This window comes from Haliaeetus albicilla, chromosome 4 (assembly GCF_947461875.1).
Source record: "Haliaeetus albicilla chromosome 4, bHalAlb1.1, whole genome shotgun sequence".
Taxonomy (NCBI): domain Eukaryota; kingdom Metazoa; phylum Chordata; class Aves; order Accipitriformes; family Accipitridae; genus Haliaeetus; species Haliaeetus albicilla.
Genome location: NC_091486.1, coordinates 22,558,722 through 22,586,664, shown reverse-complemented (window position 1 = coordinate 22,586,664; position 27,943 = coordinate 22,558,722). Strand labels below are relative to the sequence as shown.

At 40.1% G+C, this 27,943-nt stretch overlaps 1 protein-coding gene across 2 annotated transcripts in view; it reads right to left on the bottom strand.

Annotated features, from left to right (window-relative positions):
- Positions 1 to 27,943, bottom strand: part of CERS6 (ceramide synthase 6) — a 134,880-nt gene that overhangs the window by 40,711 nt on the left and 66,226 nt on the right. For both annotated transcript variants that reach the window (XM_069781316.1, XM_069781314.1), the window contains exons 4-5: positions 24,547 to 24,604; positions 874 to 924 (exon numbers count right to left, since the gene is read on the bottom strand). In XM_069781316.1, coding sequence (XP_069637417.1) covers positions 874 to 924; positions 24,547 to 24,604 — 109 coding nt within the window. The remainder of the gene's footprint in view (positions 1 to 873; positions 925 to 24,546; positions 24,605 to 27,943) is intronic.

The following is a 27,943-nucleotide window of genomic DNA, read 5'->3' as shown; positions in this document are numbered from 1 at the left end:
GTGAAAGATGGCCAGAAGTTGGACCTAGGAATTAAATATTCCTGCAACTAGTTAAAACCTTAGCAGTGCAGTGAGGAGTAAGTGTTATTTTTTTGAAGACTGTTTTAATGAACCAAATTTCAACCTTGAGCAGAATTTTTTCCGAGGACTGAAAGAGGGAATGAATGCAGCAGGACACAAACTGAAAGGGCATTTTTACATTAACAGTGGCATTCTTCTCCTTAGCAAAGGAGGTGACTTAAGTCCTTTCTTTGAAGTTATTTACTTTGACACAGAACAGAGAGAAACGCTGATACTTTTTGAATTCATGAAAATACAGACATTGCTGAAAATAAAGACTTGAAATCAGTCTCAATTCTCTCATTAATTTTACCTTCTCTCATTGTAAGCTTCCATGAGGCCAGGACTGGATAGCCCTATTTAACTACCTAAAGAAAAACCCACCTTCTCTCTTCAGTCTCCGCTTCAATTGCACCAGCTGCCAGGGATTAACTCTTGCCCTGTATGCAGTGTAACAACTATGAGAACTATACTGGCTTTTTCCCAACTTGCTGAATCTGAGGCTTTGCTAAAACTTTCATTATCCTCAGAACTTTGTAAAAAATGACCACTCTACTTCCGTTGCAGATGTCCGCTTTCACGGTTAGATTTCCCAGATCTGTTTTCAGATTCTGTGCTTCATTTCAAAACACGTGTGACAGCTATATTCATCTTTCCCATCCTGAACTCAAGCAAGATGGGGAGCATCTAGCAATGTTCTGAAATGCTAAGTAGCCCATTCACGCTAACATACTGACACAAAGCTCCACCATAATAAAAACGGAGCTCTGCAGAGGTGTCATGTTTGGTTTTAGGCACCACTGTGACTTTTACCTGATATGGATACCCGTTCCAGCACTGTCTGGTATTCCAGAGCCAGGGTGTCTGAGAGAGAAAGGAAAAAAAAAAAGGTCTGTACACACCATTTTGGGCAATATAAATGTATATGGTTAATACAAGTGAAAGACAAAGCTACAGGAACAGCTTAAAATTTGCAATTTTTAATACAGGCTATGAAAACTGAATACAACAAGGAGATTCCTCAAAGTTTCACAGCATGAATTAGAGCAACCTGCCTGTTCACAAAGATTTTTGGTTGGTGCACCATGACCTTTCTTTTGCAAGAGTGCAGGCTGAATGTAATCAGCTTGTGCTCAGGTGGTCAGATCTCACATTACCTTCTCAATAGCACAGGAAATCTTGGCCTTAGGCTGCTCAAATATTTTAAAGAACATTCCTTTCATGTGCTGTTACATACAAGCATCCTTCCATACGGGATCCATCCTTTAGCCCAGCCACATCAGCTCATGATAGCAAATCATACCTTTTTCATTCCTGGCTGAAGACATGACCATCCAGAAGTGACAGATCTTGCTATCACACACAGAAAATACTCTGACATCTTAGGGCAACATGAAAGGTGCCAGAGACAAATTTATTGTAGTATGCATCTACAGATTGCATTGCAAAAAGCTGGGCAAACTAAAAGACTTGGGAACATGCAGGTCTGTTATGCTTCCTGTTTCTTTGCTGCTTGTACAAGATTTATGTGATTATTTGTCTTTCAATGCCACAAGAGAGCCTTTTAAATCTTTTCTTGTAAGCAGGTTATTTCTTTCAGAGTTCTTTAGTTTTACCCCCTTTTCTGTGCAACTAAGTGGACTTGAGATAGAAAATACCATACAGACATGCTCTTCTACCCAACATACTCAACCATTAAGTATTTCCATATCGGCTAGTAAGAACATGATCAAATCAACAGCTACCAAGCAGCCACTCTTCCCTTTTTGTGCATGAGCAAGAACAACTCCTTTCAGATATGCATGTCTTGCAAAGCACAGCTGCATCTTAGGTTCTGGCAGCATCTGGACTTTGAGAAGCACATGTCTACAGTACAAGTACCCACGCACTGGGTATCTCACTAGAAACATGAGAGAAAACCATGGAAGCAAGATCTTTGTGCAACTCCTTTACATAACCTTAACTGCTCTACATCCAAGTACAAAGGAGGCAGAACATCATTAGTAAGTCTCTTGGATTAAGGCACAAATACCCTTACAGCATTAAATGCTTCCACTAGATTACATTTTTTCAAATAAATCCTCATTGCATGAGAGACGACATTTTCTTGTTTTTACCATCAGGTGGAGTAGTTCAGCTCAGGCAAAGCGTAACAACAAACTCATGCAAAAGACAATGGGTGAGTGTCAAACCAAATAAAATGAACACTAAGCAGAATGTTAAACCCCAGGCTGAGAATCAGGCTAGGTAGGAAGGATTTGTACCATATCAAAAGACAGGATAAATTCTAGCCAGAATTATAGCCCAATTCCCAACTGATACTTAAGTTCTAATTGTGACTGGTCTTACAGAAGGTCCTTATAGCCTTTGTTGGTTAACAGTGATGTAATATGATTACTAAAGGCTCTTCCTAGTTTTTTGAATGTGTCTTTCACATGGAAAATAAGATAAAATAAAACTTGCACACCCATACCCCCAGTGCTCCTGAAATGGCAAGGAATAATTCTTACTGTAACCTGAGCAGAATACCAACGTTAAAAGTAACAGACCTCCTAAAGTTTCTGATATGCCTCTCACAAGGATGCTGTAAGAATGATTAAAGTCCATACAATCTTATTCTTCTATTAGGAATAATTATTTCATGCAATAATTTATTTGTTCAAACATCTCCACAGTAGTTACTGTGCTAAGTGAGTTCCCCTCATTTCACACAACAAAAAAGGTCTTTGGAAACAGCCACAGCCCCTCTGCAAGTGTTACTAACATACAGAACCTAAAATATTTCTGTCTGACAGCTGTCTAAGTTAGATCCATCCAAATATTGTAGGATAATTCATATTTTTAGCCAGGTTTGAAAAGCTGTAACTGTCTTTCATATCAGATTCAACAAGAGATAAGAGATGCTTTCTCCCCAATTATTTTGCTACCTAAATTACAGGTGCTATCAAAAAATGCACATTTTTCTCCTTCAAATATTATGACATCTTAAGGCTTCTTCAGAGAGATGCCTGCTGCAGGAGCTGCAGATACAATTAAAATGCTGAATGCTAAATAAAGTAGGAACCCATAACCACAGAGCCTGAAAGGATATCACAAACTGACAAACAATATAATATATGCATTAAACCTCAAACAGTAACACATTGCAGAACATCTGCCTCTTCTGAGCCACATAAGGCTCAGAAAACCATGCTGCCATCTCAGACAAAATGCTTCTGAGTACCTGTTTGGAAACCTAATGGATCCTATGTGGGCAACAGTGGCTAAGACAGCAGGGCACCTACACCTCCTTCTTTACCCCTCTTTCCTTCCCAGTCTCCCCTCCCCCTGACTGGCCTTGGCATCCCTGAGTTTACTCTAACAGTTGTAGGCAGCAGGGGACTTTGGTTAGGCTTGCCCTGGAGGGTTTTAGGGAAAAGGTAGAGAAAGAGCTTGGTTTAAGCACAGCTTTCCCCTCTGACCTCCACAATGAACACAGTCCTAGATTAAAACCTAAATTCTCCATGTAGACGATGGTTATAGTTGGAGCAAGAAGCATCTTGTTTAGTCCTCTGTGAACCTCACAACTGTGGGATACTCTGTGCAGGCTTCAGCAGGAAAGACAGAATCCTAAAAAAGCCCACACAGTCTGCAGTGTGACACCTAGACAGACTGGTGAAGGGTGGATTAATCAGAAAGGACCTAATACCGTCATTCTCAGGGCTCACCTGAGCCCTGTGTGTTCTCACAGGATGCGTCTGTGAACTTCCTCACACCAGGCAAGCTCACCGTGGAGCAGAGCCCAGCTCTTCCTGAGAAGCGCCATGATGGATGGGGAGAAAAGGTCAGTGACTTGGCTTTGCAACAGATCTTTTTTTGATGAAATAAAAAGTGTGCTACTGTTTTCCACTGCCTGTTGAATACCCAAATTTCCATTTTACTTCTTGTTCTCGGTATATAATCTCTGGGGAAGACAGGAACCTAAGGGTACTGGAGAAGAGAGGAAATGCAAAGATCCTGATAACAAAAAGGCATTCTTAAGCTGGAAACAGAATACTAAAAACATCAGTACCAATTATGTCAGGCACAAAGCACCAGCCCTACAATGCTGACACCCTCCCTTACAGAACATAAAGAAGTTCAGATAGAAACTTAAGCTTTACCACACTTTGGTGCAGTGCCTAATCAGTGCAGTATCATTGACAGAGGATGACGACAAACAGCTGTTGAATCTGCTGTAATTTATAGCATTAAGGAACAAATCTCTATTATTTTCATTTTGTTACAGGAATATCTTTCAGAACTCCTTCAGAAACAAAACTTCTCTTGAGACAAGGGAATGACTAAGTATTTGGGAAAAAAAAAAAGAACAAATTATCTGAGATGTCTGCATACTTAGTCAGAAGCCTCAGGTAGTTTGCATCCATTGTCCCATTCAGTTATATTTAAAGAGAGCTTATAATTGGGCCCTGGCTTTCAGAAGCCCCAGAGCAATGAAAATCCACGTCTTGCTCAAATTGCTGCTAGTACCTAGTATGTGAAAGGTCAGTTTTGGTAGTAAATGGAGGAAAAAAAAGTAGTACAATAAAAACCTTTCCATTTGTGATCAGTTCCCTAGACAGCTGATTTGGCCGAAAGGTATTTTTGTGTGTATTTTATCAGGGAGGCAGAAGATGCACCTGATGAAGTATTATTTTAAAGTAACAAGGTAAATTTTAGTTCATTATACAGTAATAAAAATAACTAAGAATACTTCCCTCTCATCCATATGTACCCAGCAAAACCCACTGAGTATAGGAAACACACAAAGGCCACAGGGTAGGCTCTCAAAGGGATGGATGAGAGCCATACATGTCACCAGCAAGTACTTTCCCATATTGTCAGCAAGCCAGCCATCAAATGTGTGTGTATCAGGCATGTCATGGGTGTAAGTGAATTCCACACACATTTTATAGAATCAGCTTGTGTCTGTAAATATAAATATATATACACGTAGGTCACATAAATTTGCAAGTAACTGCTTTTGGGCAGCTAAAGTTATTTCCACAGTTCGTCTCACTGCAAGTTGCTGTATCAGCAACTGAGACATTTTTCCTTGTACCCAGCACAACTAGTAACCCCAGTATGCAAGTTGTACCCAAGAGCATTAATGTTGCTTTGCCCTTGGAAGTGTGAGCCTATAGATAAATAAGAGATGCGCAAAAAATGAATACAGAGTTGCTGGCACTCATTTTTTCTTTTTGTAGTCCATAAACTTGAAACAAGTAACATATTGAAGATACAGTTCCATAAGTTTATCACTAAGTCTCATGACAGCAAAACCCAGCTCCCCACAGAGCAGCTTCTGCCCTAGCAGTTTGGAGTATTAGAAAGAGCTGTTACGCACCTGGTTTACGCCTGACCACACAGGCATGTTGTAACTCCCAAAGGGATTCTTCCTAAATTCCCAGATGAGTAAGAAAAATCTTCTGGCTTTTCCAGCAGATAAAGAAATACAATCTGCCTGCTGTTTTTATCAGAACGCAGCATGTAAAAATCCAGGAACAGCATGACAGATTCCCCACAACTCACAAAAGCCTATTTATACTCAAAACCATATTTCAAATCAAAATGAGACATCCTCAGTCCCCCAAAAGATTTTAAGTTGCTTTTGAAATTAGAAAACTTTTGACCTCGTAAAACAGAACCAGCACAGTAAGAAAACCTGAGCATTCACTGTGTATATGCTTACTACTCTGCAGTCTCAAAAGGCCAAGATTTTATCTGGCTTGGTTAATGTATTTGGATACAGCTTTATATAATTTGTCTCCAACAGCTACAAGCAATATTAAGTGGAACAGAAATTAGCAGTATTAATTAAAGTCAAGATAATACATACTTCTGGCAAAGTTCTACTCCCCTCATTTATTTTGGGTTGATAGGGGCAAACACGTCTCACAGCATTTGTATCACTACTTTCATCAAGCTAGAGCAGGTCCTTGCTCTTCACAGAAACAAGTGGTACAACTGAGGCCAGAAGATTTCTTCTTGGTTAGGGTTTACTTAGCCCCCCAAATGCTGTGTGCAATTTGCTCTTACCCCTAGACCTAATGTTCATTGTCTGATGCAGATGTATGACATACACATATTTTTTTCCTCAACAGCAGCTGCCTTCTCCCACTGCAGGCAGAACACCATCTCCTGCTCCTGTGGACCGATGCCTCGCCATATTCTGAGCTTTACAGCTTATCTACCTAAGAGCGCAATTGTAACAGCAGGGGACGAGGAGACTACAATCTTTCTGTTGACTGCAAAACATAGAAATATTTAACACTTTCCACCTCTTTTTATTATCCAGGAACTGAAAGTTACAGGCTTTTAGTGAACAGCACCTTTCACAACATCAGCAGATGGACAATTATTCATAATTAACAGTTGTTTGGGGGTGTTGGGTTGTGGGGGTTTTTTTTGCATTTGATCTTCTATGTGCTTAAATTAAATAGTATCTCAATGTTCACTTTTTTCCCAACTACAGCTAGGGATTATAGCAATTTTTTCTTTTTCAGTATATTATTAAGCATTCCTCTTGCACATCACTTGGTTGAATAAGCACTTGCTTAGAGGGGAATTATTTAAATTACTTGCTTTCTTTTTCTTTCTGCAACACCTGCATCCTCTTGGCATGGTATGCTGAATGACTGCTGACATTAGAGAGAAAATCAGATTACCAGGCAGCACAAAAAGCATTCTTCTGTAGTTTCCTATGCCAGGGGCTCTATGTTCTAGTGTAAAAATTAATCTCTTAGATGCAAATTCCACAGTAATCCTAGGTTTCCTTCCCCATCTTAATTGGCTCAATGGCGATCAATGTAAGTGTAGACTACTGCAGCCTCTCTCTCTTAAGGAGAGTATACATCCATTAAAACATCTGCTTCTGCATATAATGTACAAACCAATACACTTTTTTCTTTTTTTTTCTTCTCCACTTTTTACAGAAAAACTCCTTGGTATTAATTGTTGTAAAACAAGTCACAGTTTTACAAGTCACAGAAAGTGACCTTGCTTTTTTCACAAGTATCAATATTTTGCAGTGGTTTTCTCTCCAGCAGAAAGAAAATGAAACTCTTCCTCATTTTCCTGATTTTTAGAAGAAGATTTATAAAGGAACAACCAGAACGTTCTGAGTCAACTTTTCAAAATTTCTATCATCTTCCACTAAGTTTGCCTGGCCTTCAAGAACTTCAGATTTATGATGTCTTGGAAACTTTCTCTGATTACCTACACATGTGTTTTTTCTTGTTATCCTCTGAAAAATTACCCTGGGTAAGACAGGATCTGAAGCATGTTAACATCATCCCTTGCTATTGTTGTATCTGGTTTGCTCCTACTTAAGCATTTCTCATACTAAAGTCTCACTGATTTAAAAAATACATCAGACAATTTCCAGTCTCTACTGGCCACCTGTGACAGGCATAGAGGGCACAACCTCAGCAGCAAACGATGCCAATAGCACTGGCTGATATTATTTATGGCACGTTGAACTGCGGAATAAACTTACTCTCTGCAAGCACCAGTGTTTACTCACCTACACATCAAAATTAAGTATACTTCCCTCTACCCACAAAATCACTAAGTTCTGACAGAACACCATGCTGGGAACAAAGAGAACTCAGCAAAACAACAAAATCCATGGCTACTATTTTGCATCAACTTCTGCGTGTTCTCCCTTCCAGTGACTGGTGATTTAGTTTGGGATGCAGTTGCTTCTCACACCAGGAATAGCATTTTCATAAATTCTTCACAGACCCAGGCAGTCATTCATATTTCTTGGCACAGCTGACAATAGAAGTGAAGACAATGTGACACATTGCCAATGGACCTCCTGAGGTTCTCTTATATATTGTGACTAAGCAAGCTATTACAAGTTTCTGAAGAACTGGTTTTTTCTCTAGAGCTTAGTGCTTTGTGTCGGCAGAAAAAAGGTGTTAGGAGGGAAAAATGCTTTTGCAACGAAGAGTGCTCAGCCTTTCAGCAATCTGCACTGCTGATTTCCAAACATAATTAAAAATTATACTTCTACTAATCAGAAACTATAAAATATACAGAAGGACGCATAAAAAGCCAAGATTAACAACAATCACTGGAAGGTGCACTTGACATTTCAAATGCAAATATATGTGTGGGCACAAAAATATTTTTAGAAAAAATATGAATTCAAGTTTGGATTTATTTAAATAAAATGATCTCCGGAAAGGCAGAGTAAGCTCCATGCACCACATACATCCACTTTGCCCTTTAAAAATATGATGTACAGAGATCTGGTGTTTACATCTTGTGCTGATAAGTGTGTAATTTCAACTTCCAAATGATGTGGAAAATGAAGATGGCAAAAGGAACAGATAATCCTAGAGAACCTGGAAGGGTCATTATATTGAGGCAATGCATTCATTGAACAGAAGTGAAGAACACTCCAGCTGGAGAAGCTGGTGGCTGTAGCATCTCCTCCCCCTGCTCTGACCAGCCAGCCACCAGTCCCCTTACCAGGCCTAGACATCAAAATATTTGCTCTCATGTGAGTACCTTCCTCCTCTGGCACTTCCTCTGCTAGTTGCTTCGTAGTAAGCAAAACTTGTTAAAACTTTTGCCTTCATATGTAATAGTAACATTTTCAAGGACTCTTTTGTCATGAGCAGTTTGGGCAGCCAGTAGTGCTATGACAGTTTAGAGCAGCTGAGGGTCTATATAAATATTGTAGAAGCCAGGCTAAAGTTCCTATTCATTTGCAGGTAACAGCTTTCCCAGCAACACTACTCAGTGTATTTTGTAGTCACTATCTGCACAGTAAGAAGTGTGCCTAAAAAGTAGCAGACACATTCAGCTGAGCACTCCAGATGCCTGAAAACACTCTGGTGAAGCAAAGCAGCTGTAAACCCATTAGCTTTAAAGGCGCCTTGTATTTTTTGATCACAGAGCCAGACCACATCAATTAGTCTACAATTTGCATCTAAGAGGATATTTATGAATTTATTTTATTAAAACAGACAACACACAACTGTAGGTCTGGAATTAGTTTGTAAAGAGAGAGTGCTGAGGTTTACACTTGGCAAACCATGCCTTGGTAGGAGGGTGACTTGTATAAAGTCATACCTTTAAGAGACCAGCAAAAATCCCAAGAGCAAACTATTAAAAAAATAAATAGGGCAGTTCACCCCTGGTACATCACTGCAGAGCTGCATGATTTCAGCGTACTTCTCGTTTTCCTACAGGATGCAGCTTCAACAAAGCTCCAGGGTTTCCAGCGCTCTGTGCTCTGATACTACAGTTACTCAAAAGGCATACAGGAAAGTGGTTAATAACTAAACTCATCATTACATATCTACTTTCTGTAATTATAGCTCCTATTTGTGGCTGCTCTGCTGGAAGAGTGCATCTGTCTGACTTTGGCCAGCCACTGACTTCCATACCATGTGCTGATGGGAAGTGTTTACCACGTCCTTCATTGTACTCCTGATGCCGACTTTTGGAAATCCCCAGGGAGCTGCTTTCTTTTGCAGGATTCATCATGTGCCATAAGGGCTTGCTTCACTGACATATGCTCCACAACTGCATGCAGCCCACAAAGGGAAACAAAGCCAATTTTTAATAATAACAACACAACAACTCCTTACTAAGTGAGCACTGAGGTACAACTTCACGCACAAAACCAGATGTTTAAGATTGTGTTATTTATGAACCTACATACATACATTTCCTACTGGAAAAAAGTTGTACAGAGAAAAAACAAACAAAAGCCCCCTCCACCTTCTACTCCTTCAGCTGTTGTGTTCTGGTGTACCTTTGTATAGGCACTTTGCAACAAGGTCTCAAAATCATCCCTGACAGTCTGAAAATTAGAAAGTTATTGCAACTGCAGAATTTTTTATAAGAAATATAGGATTTCTGTAGCTCACGGGGCCAAAATTTATCCCCAGAGAGGCAAGAGTGTGTTTGAATCACACAGTGCCACTACAGGCAGTGAACTCACTCTCAGTGCTGCCACTAAAACCTTGACAGAAGAGCTGACTGCTGCTAAACACAGAGACACCACCAAGTCCCACCTGATGACCGAGGGAGCAGAGCTCCTTCAGACAGGTTGCTGGAACAGGTGAGCCAAAAGCACCCCATCTCCAGCCACACCAGTGCGATGGTCACTAGATAGGGACCCATTTCTAAGCACTTCAGTCACTAGGCGCAGCTAAAACGAGGCATAAGCCTAAGCAACCATGAGTAAGGACAGACTAAAGTAACCTCTTCCCCTCCCACTCCTGCAACCATTGCATTTTTCTGAGGTTAGTGCATATATACTGCATCAAGGCAATTCACCTGTGGGGCTGCAAGTGTCTTTACTACTCAACTACTTCTTTGGTGTACTTAATAATGCCACAAGTACTAAGTACTGCCTGGAAAAAGTCCAGTGAGAAAATCTCTCTCATATTGTATTTTCCTCTAACAGAATGAGAGTGGGGGGAAATGTTAATCAATTGTAATATAAAAACACAGTTTGCATGGAATTCTTTCCTGCTCAGTTCTGAGTCAGTGGCCATGGTAACTTTTACTTCACTAGAGCAAAGGAAGACAGCCAAAATAATTTCCCAAACCTTTAAAAATGCCTAAATCTACATAAAATGTTACATCCATTTCCTCTTTGTTTTTCGTCTTCCACTCCCGCTGAGGAAGTGCACAGATACAAATCTTTAGTTGTTTCCATTTGTCATCCTCCCAGTATCTATTCAGACATAACTCGTGGTGTTCTGCAACTGATCTATTAAAACAACTAGCAATAAGAGTGGCCAGTAAGAGATGAGAACAGAGGAATTACGCTTATGTTTTATAACTGCTAAATTTGTATTAAGTTTAGTATAAAACTATAAACAGTAAGTTTTGGGCACAGCAAAAAAATAGAGTAACTGGGCAAGAGGAGAGAGTTTGCTCTCCCTAAGTTTCTTGAGTCTACAAATCTTGGGGACAGGACAACAACAAACAAAACCCAGAAATACATGTGAAACTCCTTAAGTCACATATGAGATAACAGCAGTTAAAAAACAGCAGCAAAACTCTGAATTAGATTTGAACTTAAAGCAGTATTTCCCCATGCTAACTTCTGTCATTGTTCAATAGCCAGTAGCCAAGACCATCAATAAGCAGGAGAAATGTGAGAAAGCTCCAAGAGGTGTAACAGGGCAACACTGGAAGGGAATATAATATGGAAAAAAAAAAAAATGCTTACCAATAATATATTTATTTAACTGGCAAGCTTCTTTTCCCTACTACTTTAAGTGTAAAGTGAAGCAGCTTTATGACTCGAATCCCTTATTGTGTAAAATACGTATTGTTCTACAGGTTATACTAGCTTAAATGAGGACACAGCTATCTGGCTCCAAGTCAGTGCCTCAATAGTGAGTTCAACTCAATAATGGCAACTTAAAGCACCAGTCAGGTTATTAATAACCTGCTCTTATATCCAAACATGTACTCTTCGCTCAGGTTTAATTAGCTGTGCAAAATAGGATTGCTTCATTCATCTGAACAGCAAAACATGAAAAGCTCCTGGCAATAGAGGTTTGCCAAAAATACTTCGCTACAGGTATGAATGAGCCACCTTACTTTCCAGATGAATTAAAACTATTTTTATCATAAAATTGCCCAAATAAAACACTTCGGGAAGTATTTCCTCTAGATCTGCCATTTTTATGTATAGGACACTGAAAAATTTGTATCTTTCAGAAAGCTGGGCTGCCAAGAAGATGAATACTGTGCTGAAGTCAAAATTGGCAACCAGTCCACAGGGGGACACAAGGTCTGGTGGCCCCTCTTTCACTGCCCTGAACAACAGTGCAATGTACAAGTAGTAAAGACACTGTGAATGGCTCAGTACCAGCTTAACTCGCCAAATTGCTGATTACAGAGCATTTACTTATTACTCTGATGTTATTGAATACCTCCAGCTGGATTCCAAGCAGATAAAGTGAAATTCAATTCCTGATATATTTTCTAAATTAGTGCGTTGCTTTTCCTCCCCATGCTTATGTCAAATTTGTCCCTGTTGTCTATATTTGAAAGTCCTATTGCCATCAGTGTCCTATTACTGAATTAGGATATCATTGATACCCTCCTTTTGCTTGTTTCTTTCAAAAACCTTCTGTTTCCTTTCAGCCACAAATAAATTCTGCCAGCTAGCTTAGCCTTACACAATAAATTATCTCTTATGCTGACTGGCCTTCTCTTATGAATCCCCATTGTCCAAAATGCATTCATTTTCCTTGATGATGTACACTGAAGTGTTGGAATCATTTAAAACTAAGTTTCTCCACTGACTTTGAACTTTCTGACAGCATGACTCATGATTTATATCTCAGATATCCAAAGCACTCTACTAATCTCTCTTAAATACCCTCAACAATTTTTATGCCCTTTTGAAGAGATATCTGAAACAAATTCCTTTTCCATTAGATGGGATCTAACTTTGGTCTTACTGGAAACCTTTTCCACTCATGATGCTTATTTAAAAATGTAATAAGGCATTTCCCCTTTTTTCACAACAGCATCCTTCAGGAGACTCTGGCACGAGTGCTCTTTTCTGCTCACGCAATTAGAAATTGTTTTATTTAGCACCTAGTGCTCAGCCCTACTTTCACGGAAAGGAATAAGAGTATGATTGGATTTTAACATCCAAAATTATTTTAGCTTAACAATTTTCATCACTTACAGATACTCAGCAATTTGTTTTCTGATTAAAAAACAAAAGTAATCAAAAAAACCAGAGTGTGCAAATCAATTTCACAGCAAGTACAATCTGCCAAAGGCAGGCTTCCTTTCCTCCCTGAGTGGCATACGTATCACATTATCCCTCTGTTAATAGCACAGTAAAATATCAAATATCAACATTGTGTTAAAAGGGCTCCACAGTGGCCTCTGACATTCTTCATTTAAATGAGAGTATTTATCCAGTATCGGGCAGATAAGCTCACTGAACAAAAGTAATTACAATGTTTCAGTAACAGATAATATAACAACCCTTCAGGTATCACATGGGAAGGAAACATCACAACAGATGCAGAATAGACTAGAAAACTGGACAACTGAGAAAGACCAGTTGGCTTCAAAGCAGCTGCACCCTGGCTTGCTTCCCCTGCACCTCCAGAGCCGATCGATCACAATCCTGGCTGCCCTCTGTCTTACTGAACCGCCAGGTGACAGGGCATGGTATCAGCAAGGAGGTCAGAGGCACCCTGTTCTCACTAGCACTGTGGAAATTGCAATGTACTAAGATAAAACTCCTTATTTATTCTCTTCATATTTTAGAGAGCCGAAAGGAACAAATAACCTCCAGAAAGATGAAAGGCCCTGATGCAAGCCTGCTGAACCACAATTGACCCCGAGAGCTAAATTAAGGTCATTGCTATGTTTCTTTGGGAAAATGTGTTGATACTGGATAAAGTGATCATGGTAAAAAGGTGGCAACAAGAGAGGAATGAAACAAGGCAGCCTTTCTGTAGTCCACAGGAACATGTCAAACCTGCAGACTTACAGGATTCCCAAATCCACTCCCCAAAATAATAAAGTCAGCTTAAGAAGTGGGGAGAAGCAGTGTAGCGATCTGACAAAGATAGAAGTAGAAAATATTGACATAAGAGGTAGCTGAGGACTATATAGAATTTTATAAAATTCAGTTTCTCCCCAGAACGGTCCTGCCACTCCCAGTGCCAACAAGCCTTGGACTGCACAAAGCAGAAGAACTGACCACAGGGAAATGGGCCACTATGACAAACCAGCCTTTCCAAGAGAACTGCAAGGATAAAGCTGTACCTCCTCCCAACTACTCATCTTCAGATAATCCGTGAGATTTCCATGGTCATTCTTGAGATAGAGAGGCCAAAACACAAATGCTGTACAGCTGGCAGAAAACCACCAGTGATCTCACTCATGTCGGGCCTTCCAAGGTCAGGTCATTCTTTGCAAGGCTACACAAACCATGTCAGGAAAAAAGAGAAACGAACAAGTAATCAACCAAACCTGTACCCTCCATTGCTCCATGGAGATACAACTCAGCTTTTCAGAGGAACAATTAAGAAAAAAACATACGGTCTCAAAAAAGACTCATGTACAGCTGTGAAATTAGAACCTTCCTTGTCTATTAGACAAAGTAATTTGTGACTAAATTATGCTGCTTTATTGAGTGTGTAGGGAAGTGTTTATAATGTATGCTCAGCCTGCTGAGACCCTGTATGGCTGAGAAAGAAACAGGTGAACAGAGTACAATGAAGTATGCCTTTCATAATAGAGAAAACATATACTTGCTCTTTAAAATAGTAAGAGTCACTCAATTCAACCTTAATTTTCCAACACTGGAAATAACTTCGGGATAATACCAGCAGTGTGTGGTTTTCATCCATTTGTCTTTTAAGAAAAGTTTCCATTTAAAGGAAAGAAGATTAAATCGTATAAATGCACACAGAAGTGCTGTAGTGATTTCACACTAATAGTAACTCCTCACTTTTCTGGGAACATCTGAGTGATAATATTACTTTGGCCAAAAGTAAGATTCCACCACCTCTTGGAGGTCCTTCAAAACATCTTGCCATGACTAACCAGAGCAAACGGTGACAGCAGTTGCATTTTATTAGGTCCTGAACCTGACTAAAATAAGCCATTACCAACTTATCAGCTTAGTGACCAGAAACTGAGACACATTTCCTTTAAGGAGGAAGTGTATGCTAGTGTTTCCAAAATTGTTTTATTTAACAGCTAAAATAAATGGAAATGTATTCGATGACATCTGAACATATGATTGCATCCAGAACAGACCTCAGGATGTTCTGAAGAAAACTGAAGGTGAAGTATCAGTCATAGAAGTGATGCAAGACACAGCATACAGTGAAGCTATTAAATAGTTTAATACCAAAATAGCCACAAAATTGATAGAAAGATAAATAGCAGGAAATTTCCAAAACCTGAATGGCACATGAGACATCACTCCAGGTAAACATCCCATTGTTCCTGCGTCCCAGTCTTACTTCCCACAGGGATATGAACTCACAGCCTTCATCACAGAGATGCCTGTTTCCCCAAATATAACAATTCTATGAGTTGTTGTGCATATCAACAACTAATTACTTCCTCTAAGGTTAATAATCTCAATAATCAAGAAATACAGGTGAACTCTAATACAGAAACTATGTAAAAAACCAGTCACCAAACCATGAAGTGACAAGTTCTTTTTTTGTGTTTCAAATGAAGGTAGTCTGACTTTAGGCTCTAAAATTCTTGAATGTAAGCAATCCAAAATGGCATTTACAAATGCTATACTACTCTCCCAGGGCTGTGAACATCTGCATGTATTGCTGTTGCTATTTTACTCCAAAAAGAGGCAAAGAACATGCCAACTCAGCTGAGCAGCAGAACGAAGCATCCTCACTCACAAAAAGCATTAGGAAGCCAGGTTCTCTGTATTGGCTTTGTGTGGCAAGGTTTTGGTAGCGGGGGAGATTTCAGGGGTGGCTTCTCTAAGAAGCTGCTAGAAGCTTCCCCTATGTCCGACAGAGCCCATACCAGCCAGCTCTAAGACGGACCCGCCGTCGGCCAAGGCCGAGCCAATCAGTGATAGTGGTAACGCCTCTGTGATAACTAAGAAGGAAAAAAAGTGGGGACAGACTAAAACAGCCGCCGGAGAGGGAAGTGAGAACATGTAAGAGAAACAACCCTGCGGACACCCAGGTCAGTGAAGAAGGAGGGGGCGGAGGTGCTCCAGGCGCCAGAGCAGAGATTCCCCTGCAGCCCGTGGGGAAGACCCTGGTGAGGCAGGCTGTCCCCCTGCGGCCCAGGGAGGTCCACGGTGGAGCAGATATCCACCTGCAGCCCGGGGAGGACCCCACACCGGAGCAGGCGGGTTCCCAAAGGAGGCTGTGACCCCGTGGGAAGCCCGCGCTGGAGCAGGCTCCTGGCAGGACCTGCGGATCTGTGGAGAGAGGAGCCCACGGAGCAGGTTTTCTGGCAGGACTTGTGACCCTGTGGGGGACCCACGCTGGAGCAGTGTGCTCCTGAAGGACTGCACACCGTGGAAAGGACCCATGCTGGAGCAGTTCGTGAAGAACTGCAGTCCGTGGGAAGGACACACATTGGAGAAGTTCGTGGAGGACTGTCTCCCATGGGAGGGACCCCACGCTGGAGCAGGGGAAGAGTGTGATGAGGCCTGCCCCTGTAGAGGATGAAGCAGCAGAGACAACATGCGATGAACTGACCATAACCCCCATTCCCCATCCCCCTGTGCCGCTGTGCAGGTAGGTAGAGAATGCGGGAGTGACGCTGTGCCCAGGAAGAAGGGAGGGGTGGAGGGAAGGTGTTCTGAGATTTGGGTTTATTTCTCATTACCTTACTCTGGTTGATTTGTAATAAATTGAGTTAATTTTCCCCAATTTGAGTCTGTTTTGCCCATGATGGTAATTGGTGAGGGATCTCTCCTGTCCTTATCTTGACCCACAAACTCTTTGTTATATTTTCTCTCCCCTGTCCAGCTGAGGAGGGGGAGTGATAGAACAGCTTTGGTGGGCACCTGGTGTCCAGCCAGGGTTAACTCATCACATTCTCTTTAAGTGCGCATAGAAATTGTAGGTCACTAACAGAGCATCTCCTGCTGTCACACAGTAATTGGCTAGCTCAGCGGTTAGTGCACACATGAGGATAAGCACTTCATTTTCTTCTTTTGAAACATCCTATAGTTTCAAGAAAAAGGAACTTTCATAACTGTGGAAGTGGAGCTATACCTGTTGGTGGTTTTTTTTCCTCCATACTACACCGCTATTTTTCTAGCTGCCTTCCATACGTTTATGTCACTTGACTAGGTTTTTGCAGTCAAATGTACACTTCAGTATGGCATTCCTGTTGTTTTGCAATCTATCTGCACCACTAGCAGTTGCAATTACATGGCAGACAGTTCTGTTGTAGGGGCTGACTCCTTAAAAAGGGAGATGCAGAACTGACAGTCAGCTGCATACATACAGAAGCTTGTTGCACCTGGCCTTTTTTAAACATAGCCACAGCATCCTTGTATCATCAGCCTTACTTCAACACTAAATTTGAAAAAGAGCAAGTCAAGTTATTTGTTTATCCAGGCAGATGGTCCTTTTCCCAGCAGGATACCTACGTGCAACTTCAGGTTCCTAAGTCTCAATATAGACTTCACAAGACTCTTACTGCAGGGAATTCGTGCTCTTTTGTGAGTTTGTAATTCTCATGGGCAATTAAAGGAAGGAAACTGAATGTGAAAAGTCACCATATGTCACCTGGAAGCTTTGCTTCCAGATGTTTGTAAAGGTTTTTCATTCTACAGCATTATACAGATACTGCTTAGCACCAAGGATCAGCAAGCAAGTAACAAGCCAATCCTGAATTCCTCACGCTGTTTCTTTATCAGTGAAGCTAATGCTAATTTTTCCATTTAATGGGATCACAATCAGACCATTAACTCTTAATGAACCAAGCCACCATTGATTTAATTTCAAATATTACTGAAGAAAACAAAAATGTTATCCTGCTCCTATATTAGTGAAAAGCAATGCAGTCGGTTTAATGTCAATGGAACTTAATGTCTTGTTGTCATCAATACTGGTGTGGTGCTCTGCAAGGAATTGTTTTGTTGACATGCAAATGAAACAAATAGTAGTGCTGAAAAATCTCACCTGCAGTCAGAAAGGGGAAGAATTTGCATATACATGATCAGAGTGGAAATATAATTGGATAGTTATCTTTTATGCTTCAAATCTTAGGGATTTATAAAGATACAAAGAATGCTGTAGTATATTTATTACCCGGGTAAAGCAACATGCTTCTGGGCATGCAGGTTACTATGCCAACTCCTAAGAAGACCTAGGACCAGATCATATTTTCATAATCATACTTCATAGTGATGATGGCATTTGAGGCCAAATACCTCTGTGTAAGAGTCAATGTCATTACATCACAGATCAACTTGGACATAGGTCTTCTAAGCCACTAACTAGCACTATCTCATCATATATTCATGAAGATGAGAATCTTTCCAACACTACTAGGGCTCTGGTACCACCCACACAAGAATGCTAGATTTGCATTAGATAATTTCTTATCATTGTCTTTACTCTGGATTACTGTTAGGCTAACAAAAGAGTAAATACAGAACTTGTAAGATCTACGTTTAAGATATTTATGTTCTATATCTTGTATGTAGATATCTAAATACCACATGAAACAAAAAAAAATCACCTTTTCCACCACTTAATTTAAAAACAAGAACCATGGAAATGAGTTAAAAAAGTAAAACTAAAAGCAAACCCCACACTCTGGTTTCATATGTATAAATTACAGGAAAAGTGTGAAATAGGCAAATAAAAAAAAAAAAGTAAACATTTACTTAGGGGAGAGTCTGTTGGTGTTCTAAAAGAAATACAAAGCTATTTTAATTTGGGCTTCGCTTCACCTAAGTGCTTCAGTGCTTCATCTGAAAGGACTGGCTTCGGTCCATACATAGTGAGGCTTGACCTAACATCTGTTTCAGAAGCTGGAAAACTAAGATGGGATGGTCACATCTAGCATTTGCCAAGAATGGGGGCAATGAGAAGTAGAAAGTGAATGCTTTGCATTAAAGGACTTTATGGGCCGCTCACTCTAGCCCCAAATCATTCAAATCTGCTGTGGAAAGCAGTTGAGTAATGGAGTTGGCAGGGCGTAATGAAAGAAAGCTTTACGTTCTCTTTGAAGGTTGACATCTCAGTCTGTTTCCTCGCATAGAAGAATGTTCCTCACCAAGTCTACCCTTGGAAATGGTAATATTTGAGGTAGAAAGTAAACTGGCTTGAACTCTAACCTACTTTTACATCAATCCCCTCTTCTCATAAAGTTATCAGAAATGACAGAGGTGACTTCAAATCCTAATTATGATGACCTATTTCACCCCCTCAGCGCATTAGCCACCATGCTGAGAAGAAGGACGGAGCACCCTGCACCACTGAGTCTGTGGGAGATGGGAGTTCAGCCTGGAGCAGTGCGTGCTCCTGACAGTCAGGCATGTCCTAAAACACACAATGCTACGGGCTGCTGGAGTGGAGTAACAAACCCATCAATATCCCAACATCTGCTTTATACTCATTACCTAGAAAGTTAACAGTTCATTTTCATCAAATAGAAGGTTCTGGTTTGGAAGAACAGAGACAAACATACATTTCACTTCAGCTATGAGAGACTCTTTGGGAAGCAGAAAGTCTCACCCCACTATTACACTACTTGGTAATATAAATAAGATAGCTACAATTGAAAGTGTTAAGTTAGAGAGGACTTTAAGAAGAAGCAAAAATTTATAAGGAACATTTTAAAAAGAAACCGAGACCAAGGAAATGATTTCATCTTTGAGATGCTTTGACATTGAAATGTCATTAATTACTTCGCTAGTTACAGACAATGACAGCAAAACCCCTAATAAAATTAAACCTTGCAGCTCTGTAATATTCATTTACTTATTTTGATGCAAAGGGGAGTAAAAAAACCAAACAAACAACAAAAAACCCAGCTGAAGGCACACAGGAGCTGGGCAAGGGAGGAATGTCTAATATGATAATTAAATACTAATAATTCTTCCGTAAAAATTTTACTGAAGTCTGTTAGTCTTTTATGCATACATATTAAGACACAATTTCTAGGTGATGCAATGGTTTGGCTGAGTATCTGGAAGGCTGTGAGCTATTCCTTTACATGTTGTCCATTTGTGAGTAAGAAAGCAACTGCCTTGCCTTGTCTACTCTCTTACCAAAGACTTAATTCTCTCACTTCACTGTAACTCTTGGAAGGGGTCGTATTTCCTTGATATTGCAAACATTTGTATGACATACCAATCACACAGGTGCACCCTGCAGTTAAAATCACCTCTTGACTGAAGAAGGCAGACACCAATGGTAGAAGTTGCACTTTTACTGTTTCTTTAGGCCCATGAAAAGGGAAACAATCAAAGCAGCTGGACATGGCGTATGCCGTCAACAGTGCACGTTACAGGAAAGAAGTTCATTCACACAATGTCACTTCATGAGCGACATGTTATCACAACAAAGGCAAAGTTGACAACATACGCCCATTTGAGTTAGGAGGCACTGAGGACAAGACCAGTGCAAACTCCATGAAGGTCTCCTGCCTTGAGAGTTCAGCGGTGGAGCTGGCAGGAGGCAGGGGAGTGTGCTGTGAAGCAGCTGTTGTATGACCCAGAGGCTGTGGAAAGCAGATGTCCATATGGATAGAGGGAGGAAGAGAGGGTGGAAGCATAACTTCTTGTGCATTTTAAATTGCTAAAAACCATCATGTACAATATCAGCGCCTGATCATGATACCATGGCCTACAACAAACAGCCACATGCAGGACACCCTACTGCCAATCCTCTGCCTTCCCAGCCTAAAGGATTTTCCTAAGCTCATGGTGAACTTTATTCAGCAAAATGGCCCAATCCAAGCATCCTGCAGACACCACTAAGACAAAAACTTATTTAAAACACATAGGTTGATAGGTTCTGCTGCAACAGAGCAAACTGAAGACAAAGCTTTATGTCAGGCATTTTTTCCCTATGAATTGAGATTTTTTGAAAATACTGTTCAACACAAGTAAGATTTTTTTTTTACTTTATTTATGACTTAACAGCAAACATCTGTCACTGGAAAAAGACAAAACCAAAGAGAACAGTTCGATAAAGAGACACCGCTTTTAAATCTCCAGCAATGTACTCAGCAATTATAGCATGGCAAAAGAACTGATATATCATATCATGTGCAGTTGTTACTACAAAGACTTACAGGTTGCTTTAGTGGGTGCAGAATTTTTTTTATCTAGATCAGCTATTAACTGCCATCATGAACAGTAACAAAGACAAGCTTGCCATGGCATTTTAGAGTGAGCTATGATTGCTCCGAATGACAGCTTTATTAGCTTTCATGTGCTTCTGTAGGGAAGTGAAAATCAAAGCTGAAACCCCAGGCCTCTTTCTCCTTGTGAGATGCTCTAACGAGGCAAATGTAAAACTTTAATGCAGTTAGTTACTACCATTCTAAGAAATAAACTAACACCAGCATGTGTGCCACACTGACAGTATCACGCTTTCAGAACTAAACCAGAGTTGATAAGTCTGCTAATACTGCTTACTAAGCTTGGGCACGTCTTCCCAAAAAGCCAGATAAACTTGTCAGCTCTACAAAGCCACCAAAGACCTAATGACATTCTTTGCAAGAATAGTGTTTTGCCAGAGTATCCTGGTTAGATCTTCCTCAGGCAGTTTGGTATGTACAAGGAAACACAGACCCTTCTGCTGATACTGCACTGATGCAGTAATACTGCTTTATGCAGCAAATAGGGAAGGTGACAGTAGAAGACAAAGTAGCAATGATTCATATGCGGTGGGCATTATGAGAAAGGTGTTTTCGGAAAGAATCCAAAAGATGAAAATCACCTCCAGGCAAAGGGCCAGCACAAAGCAAAGGACCTCAAAACTAGCTCAATGTGGTACTTAAGTAATTGAAGGGCTCCACGCCAGTGTTGTAGGTAAAGATGAATTTTGCCCTCAAACTAAGGAAGGAACATTTAAGAGAGCCAAATGTGAACAAAAACCCCATCAGGTCAGCAACATATGCAGCAAAGCAAAGGAGTGGCATGTTGCAAGAAGACTAGGTCAAGTCGGGAGGGAAGGACAATGATATAGACGTCAGAGTGTTTTGTTGCCTGGCAATTCAAAAGCCAACAAAGAAACTATAAAAGAGACAATGCATTGGGCATAGTGTTTTATGGAGAGCCTTTTGTACAATTGAGCCTGTTCACTTTTCTAAGGGGGGTACCTTGTAAAAGTCATAAGACCAATTAATGAGCACTTCCCACTCAAGATGGCAAAACCAGCTTTCTCAAATCAGGGTGTAACTATCCAGAAATGGACAAACCTTGAATGATTCTGCTCCTTTGAAAAGGACTAAAATGCAGTTTCCCTTTTAAAAATGTATTCTTATTATATTTGGATGTTTGAAAGACATATTGTATCAAAATGTTTTATTGAAGTATCCAAAGTTATGTATTAACTAAGCATTAGTTTGGGTTTTAAAAGTCAAAATGAGTATTTCCAATGTGGTCTTATGCTGGTGGCATATTCCGTTCTTCAGAACAGGAACGTCTGTAGCATTTACTCTTTCTCACCCTCTCCCAGTAAAGCAGCATGTGTTGCTGTGATGGAACTGCACCCGTTGGGACTGCTGCTGCATCTAGGGTCGCTCACCACACTTATCAGTCTTCCAGACTAGGTATCTTAGGGATGGTCTTAAGCAGACCTTGTTATTTGAAAGGAAGCAGATCTCTACTATAGCATTAGCTCAGCAAGACACTGCTGACTATGACATGAACTTTCTCTCCAGGCAAAACAGCTTTTTGAAGGAAAGACCTTTCTACCAAATTTTTAAGAGAATTTATTACGCTTAACTTTTTTCACTAGCTTCCTAAGGAAGCAATTAAGTGTTTCTTTACAATTATTCTATTAAGAAAACCAAGACAAATTAAAAAGCATTATCCACTTTAGTACTGTAGCGAAGCTCTGAAAGAAGTGTCTCCCTCCCGATTTTGGGGTCTGAATTTTATTTCTTGCAAACCTAGATTTCCCCCCTAAGTCTTTGTTGTTTGATGAACAGCAAAAGGCCTGTACTTTCTTTTAGTTACACAATGTTACTAGGGAGATGGTGTAAATATAAATACAATCATGATCGTAATTGTTAATTTACAAACATTTCCACGTGAAAGACCTGAGTATACAAAAGCAGCATACTGGAATAATGACAATAGCATAAAATGCTGCAAGACTCATTACAACACTGTGCAAAACTGAGTAATTAAAAATACATACACAATTACATAATGAACAAATTCTCTTTGTAAAAATTAAACATGTTGAAAGTTAAAATTACAGCAAAATTACAAAACTGATCCTTGTTAAGCAAGCAATGGTACACCTTGTTCAAACAACCATGCTATGTCAGCCAGCTCTTCTCAAACTGCAGTGATACACTGAATTGGGAGGATGACATCCTCAGCCTTTAGAAACAGCTCACAATGGCTTCTAATGAAGCATGCGTTTACTGTATTCTCCTTAGTCTTTAGAAATGCTGGTATTCAGAGTTTTTCCTAGAACAGACACTTTCTTTGTGCTGAGACAGATTTGCTTTATTAATCATAGCTATGCTTTCTAGTAGTGATTTTGTGATACTTGCTAATGGTGATTTTTGTGGTATTTGTGGTAATCTGTAATAGAGAAATTCAGAGGACAAAGCCTCCATGTCCTTGTGTATTACAGAATCCTATGAACCCATGGTCACAATCTCTACACACCCACAGGCCAAGAAACCTTTTAGGTTGTGACAATTGCTTATTAAAACTATTCTCATATTTCATACCACAGACATGGACAGAATCAAAGGCAGAAAACTGAGTAACAGATCATGACCATACAGCATGTTAATGGATAAAGTACACACAAAGTATAAGTGTTCAAGGAGGCAGGGAGAGGTTGCACGTTACATGCTGCTCTGGTCCGTTTGGAGGACTGGTGCACGCACTTCCTCTGGGTCTGACTACTGCTAAATAGCTTAGAACAGCTCTGATGTCCCCTCTCCACACAGGCACATCATCAGTCCTGCTGGCACCAAGTTGCCTGGCACCTGGACAGCCTCCAGAATTACAACCATAAAAACGATGAAGATTTTTTTTAATAGCTACTTTTACTTACAAAGCACCAGAAACATTTAGAACACATTTTCTCGTGTCAATTTTTTGTCCAAAACAAAGAAGATAAGATTACACGAATGCACTGAGACCACACATTCCCCTAATTTTGTCTCTCAGGATTACACAAATATGGCCCAACTTGCACAAAAGCTCTAAGAACTAGTCACTCTGGAAAAACAATTTGCACCATAAATCCATATTACCGTGTATGGCAAAGTTAATAGACCTAAGCCAGGGCGTTTAGAAGCTATCATTACCCTTCTCTGCTTAAATCACCAGAAATGCAGCATTGATGGGAAACTCCATGGAAACTTCTCTCCACAATACATCAAACAAAGAACAGGCAAAAAATAGCATTTTATAGAACACTAATGGATTTTGTTTGTTAATAAAAAAAACCTCTGCCAGAGGCATTTAAACAAGGATGATGCAGAAATTGAGATGAATAATTTGGTAAGTATTACAGCCAGCTTAATGCCTATAATGAAAAGTAATAAAGTGAACTAGGCATGTTGGTATACCAATTTATTTTTTTTCTACTCCATTAAATATTGATAAGAACTTATATTCCTTACCAATGCCAGTAGCAACTCATTTTATGAATACAAATTAAATTTTAATTTTTATTCTTTGTGAACATAAGTTTTATGCCTGTGCTTTATATTATACCTATACAAGATTTCAAACAAATCTGTGATGTACTATGAAAGCATAATAAAGTAAGTGCCTACCTTTTTCAGGAACCGTACTCCATAGGTAAATATATAAAGGTAAAATGTAAATCTCCACCTGCAAAAGGTACAACAGATTAATTCTAGGATACCAGGTTTACGCACTTTACAGATCAACACATGATTTCTTATAGCACTGCCAAACCACCACACCCTGGTCACATTAACAGAAGATGAAGCAAAATTTTCATCTGGTTTTCTACAACATTTGTTATTAAGCATTGTGCTCATCTGCCTGCTTTTCCTGGCCTCCCATTAGCCCTCTGAAAATACTGGCTAATTTCACCTAAATATGACAGGAAAAAACAAATTTTCAAGGATAATTAAGTTTTTAAAAGTTTTCATGAAAACTAGCAGGACAAAGGAGGACAGAGGACAATTTGCATGCCTATTGCAGGGAAGTTCACTTGTTATTAGACACCAGGACAATGATACTAAGAAATTTTATTAAGCTTTCAATAGGTGACTTTAGAGTGCTGCACATCAAATACAGTCTTTAGTAATGAAAAGCATCATCCGCCATGAGCTGGAATTTCGCTTAGCAGATTCCAGCATTTCAGTCTTGGTTTTAGGGAGTGCATTTGTGTCAGACAGATAGGCTGAATACAGATATATATCCAGAATTTACATCCGCTTCCAAAGAGTTTCCTTGGTAAAGATTATTCTACATTTTCCCAAGTACACATGAAATAATTGCTGAGCATCTAGTTTTTCTTTTCAGATAGAGGCAAACTAGAAGCTAGGATCAAGATGCCACAGAAAATAAGAGAGAAACCAGCTGGAGATTTAATACAAAATCATCCTCTCCTCTATATCTTTCTCCCTTCCTCAATAAAAGAAGACATACAGAATATCTTCCTATCTTTTGGACCCATTACTGGCTTAGGAAAGAAGAGTCAATGGAAGTATAAGGAAGTAAAATCAAAACCTCATGCAGTGTAAATTCTTAAGACGAATTCCTGTTTTTTTTTCCAAGGGTTGGAATGACTACACAAACGTGCTTGACATAAACACCAGTGAGGTACTATTCATAACATTTATAGCAGGATGAGATTTAGCTTCCTTACTTTGAAGCAATACTGCAGCGTGATTCATGTTCAATTACATATTTTACAGCACTTACAACTTCCTCTCCACTGGCAAAACTATTAGCTTACAGTTAATTGGCATTGAAGTGTGTTCAGACGTTACTGGAATGGTTTCAAAACTGAAAATCGTCCTACGTAAAAGAAGGTTAATCCAAACCTTTCTCTTCAAAGCTACTTTTACAAGTATTTAGAAAGTCAGTTGTGTCATACATATATAACCCTCTGACGAGTTGAGTACAGAAGAGTGTAAGAACATCAATGAGATTTAAAGTGTGATACTTCAGCTGAACAGAAACTTTCTTCTCCTGTAGTCTGCATAGCACTGCAGAGATTAATTTATTTAATTGATATGATACAAATATCAATCCCTTCAAGGTTTCAGTCACACTAGCAACATGGCTCACAGCTTTTGTGTCAGCAGTTTCCTCAAGATACTGCAAAAATAGAGTACTTGGAGGAAAAACGTTAGTTGTGCCGGTAGAAACCTTCAGATCATGCACATGGAAGAAACAGCAAGGACTGCAATATGAAGGAAGGTTTTATCTGGGTAACAATTTTCTCATTAGGCTGGTCCTACGGCTAGGAAACCTGCCATGTAACTTCAAGGTTACATATCTCATTAGTGAAAGTTTGAAGGTTGTCCCTGAAAATAAAAATATTAGGAGGGAAAAACTGTCTAACAATCTCACTGCTGAGCACTCCCAGTGCCCTTCTTTTGCTCCTAAGTGTGAGCATTTATGATAAATTCCTCACAAAGTTTTCTTGTTTTAAAAACGAAACCCATCATTCACAATGTACAGTATATACTTCTTTATCCCTCTATTTGGGTCTCACTGCAGCCCCCTGATGAAGAGATGCAAGTGGAGGGAAACAGTTACGAGCAGGAATCACATCCACTCGCAGTATAGTCCAGTGTCCAAAGCACCTTAGAATTTTGGGAACTTAGGCAAAATGTTCTTTCTCTCTGCAGAGGACATCATAGAAGAGAAGAACATCTTTCTTAAGTGTGAGGTTATCAAGTCTCATTCCCAACTGAATTCACAAAGTGGTAGCTGATTAAGAAAGGCCTTTAATTTGTCCTAGGTAATAGTCCCAACTCTCATGGTTGGAAAAAGCCCTTAGCCTGAGCACTGTACTGACCCAAGGGAAGGGAAGATGTCTGGCTAGTGGCATAAACCCTCCCTAGTACCCTTTCTGATATCCTGTTCAAGGTCCTTCTTAAGCATCAGCAGCTTATGCTGAACATCACCAGGTCACTGGGGACAGTTGTTGTTGGGGTCACAGCTGGTTGTCTGCACCAGGGAAAGTAAAAACTCTTCTAGCTAGCAGCAGTAGCAGAGCCCAACAGACTAAGAAAAGCAAGGCAAGATCTGTACTAAGGTTTCTTTTGTTCCCCTTTCCCCCCCAGCAATACTTGCTGCCCTATTAAAGCAATACAATGGAGGCCACTAGGTGAAGCACTCCATTGTGGGCAACTGCCACATCAATTCACATTTAACTGAAAGATGATGACAGATGAAGCTGCTCTGCTTTGTGAGAATTTGCTCTGGCCCTTAGACTTAAAACATTCCTCCAGTTAGTTGTATAGAAACACAAAATTTGAATGACCCACATACACACAAAGCCTGCTGCTTGAAAGACTTTTTAGGTTAATTTAAATCCAGCAAACCCAGATGTCTGCTCGCAATAGGGTTTATGAGGTTCACTTTAGTCCTGCACTAACACGCCTACAAGACCTCCAGATTGAACCAGGCTTGTGTGTGGTCTGCTCGAGCTCAGAATGAGGGATGTCAGACCTGTTTACATATGGCCCTTCTGGCAAATCCTTTAGGTTGTGCTGGTGCTTACCAGGCCAGTGTTCCAAATACAGAAGTGACACACTGCAGTGAAGAGTCAAGCTAAAAAGTGACTCTTCAGTAACAAAAAAAGGAATTATTTTCTAATGTAGTCTTAAAATGAATACTCTAGAGCCCCTCAAGAGTTCAGCAACAGATCTGACTGCTCTTGTTCAACAAGCAAGTGTATTCCTGACCCAGAGGAGAGACAGTTTCTTAAGCTCTCAACCCTTTTAACTCTGAGTTGCTAAGGAAATTTGAAAGATGCTTCAGCATGATACAGAACTCTAAGAAGATGGAAAAGTTGGAGAGCCTCTGCCAACTAATCTGGTGTACCCCACCGTGTGTCAGAAAGATGCCATCCTCCCCACAGACCTGCTGTCCAGCAGAGCAAGCTCGACGTGGCTGCTCTCCCAGGAAAAGGGCCACTTCTCCCAAGAATAAGGCTGAAGAGGCACAAGGCCTCTCTGCTCC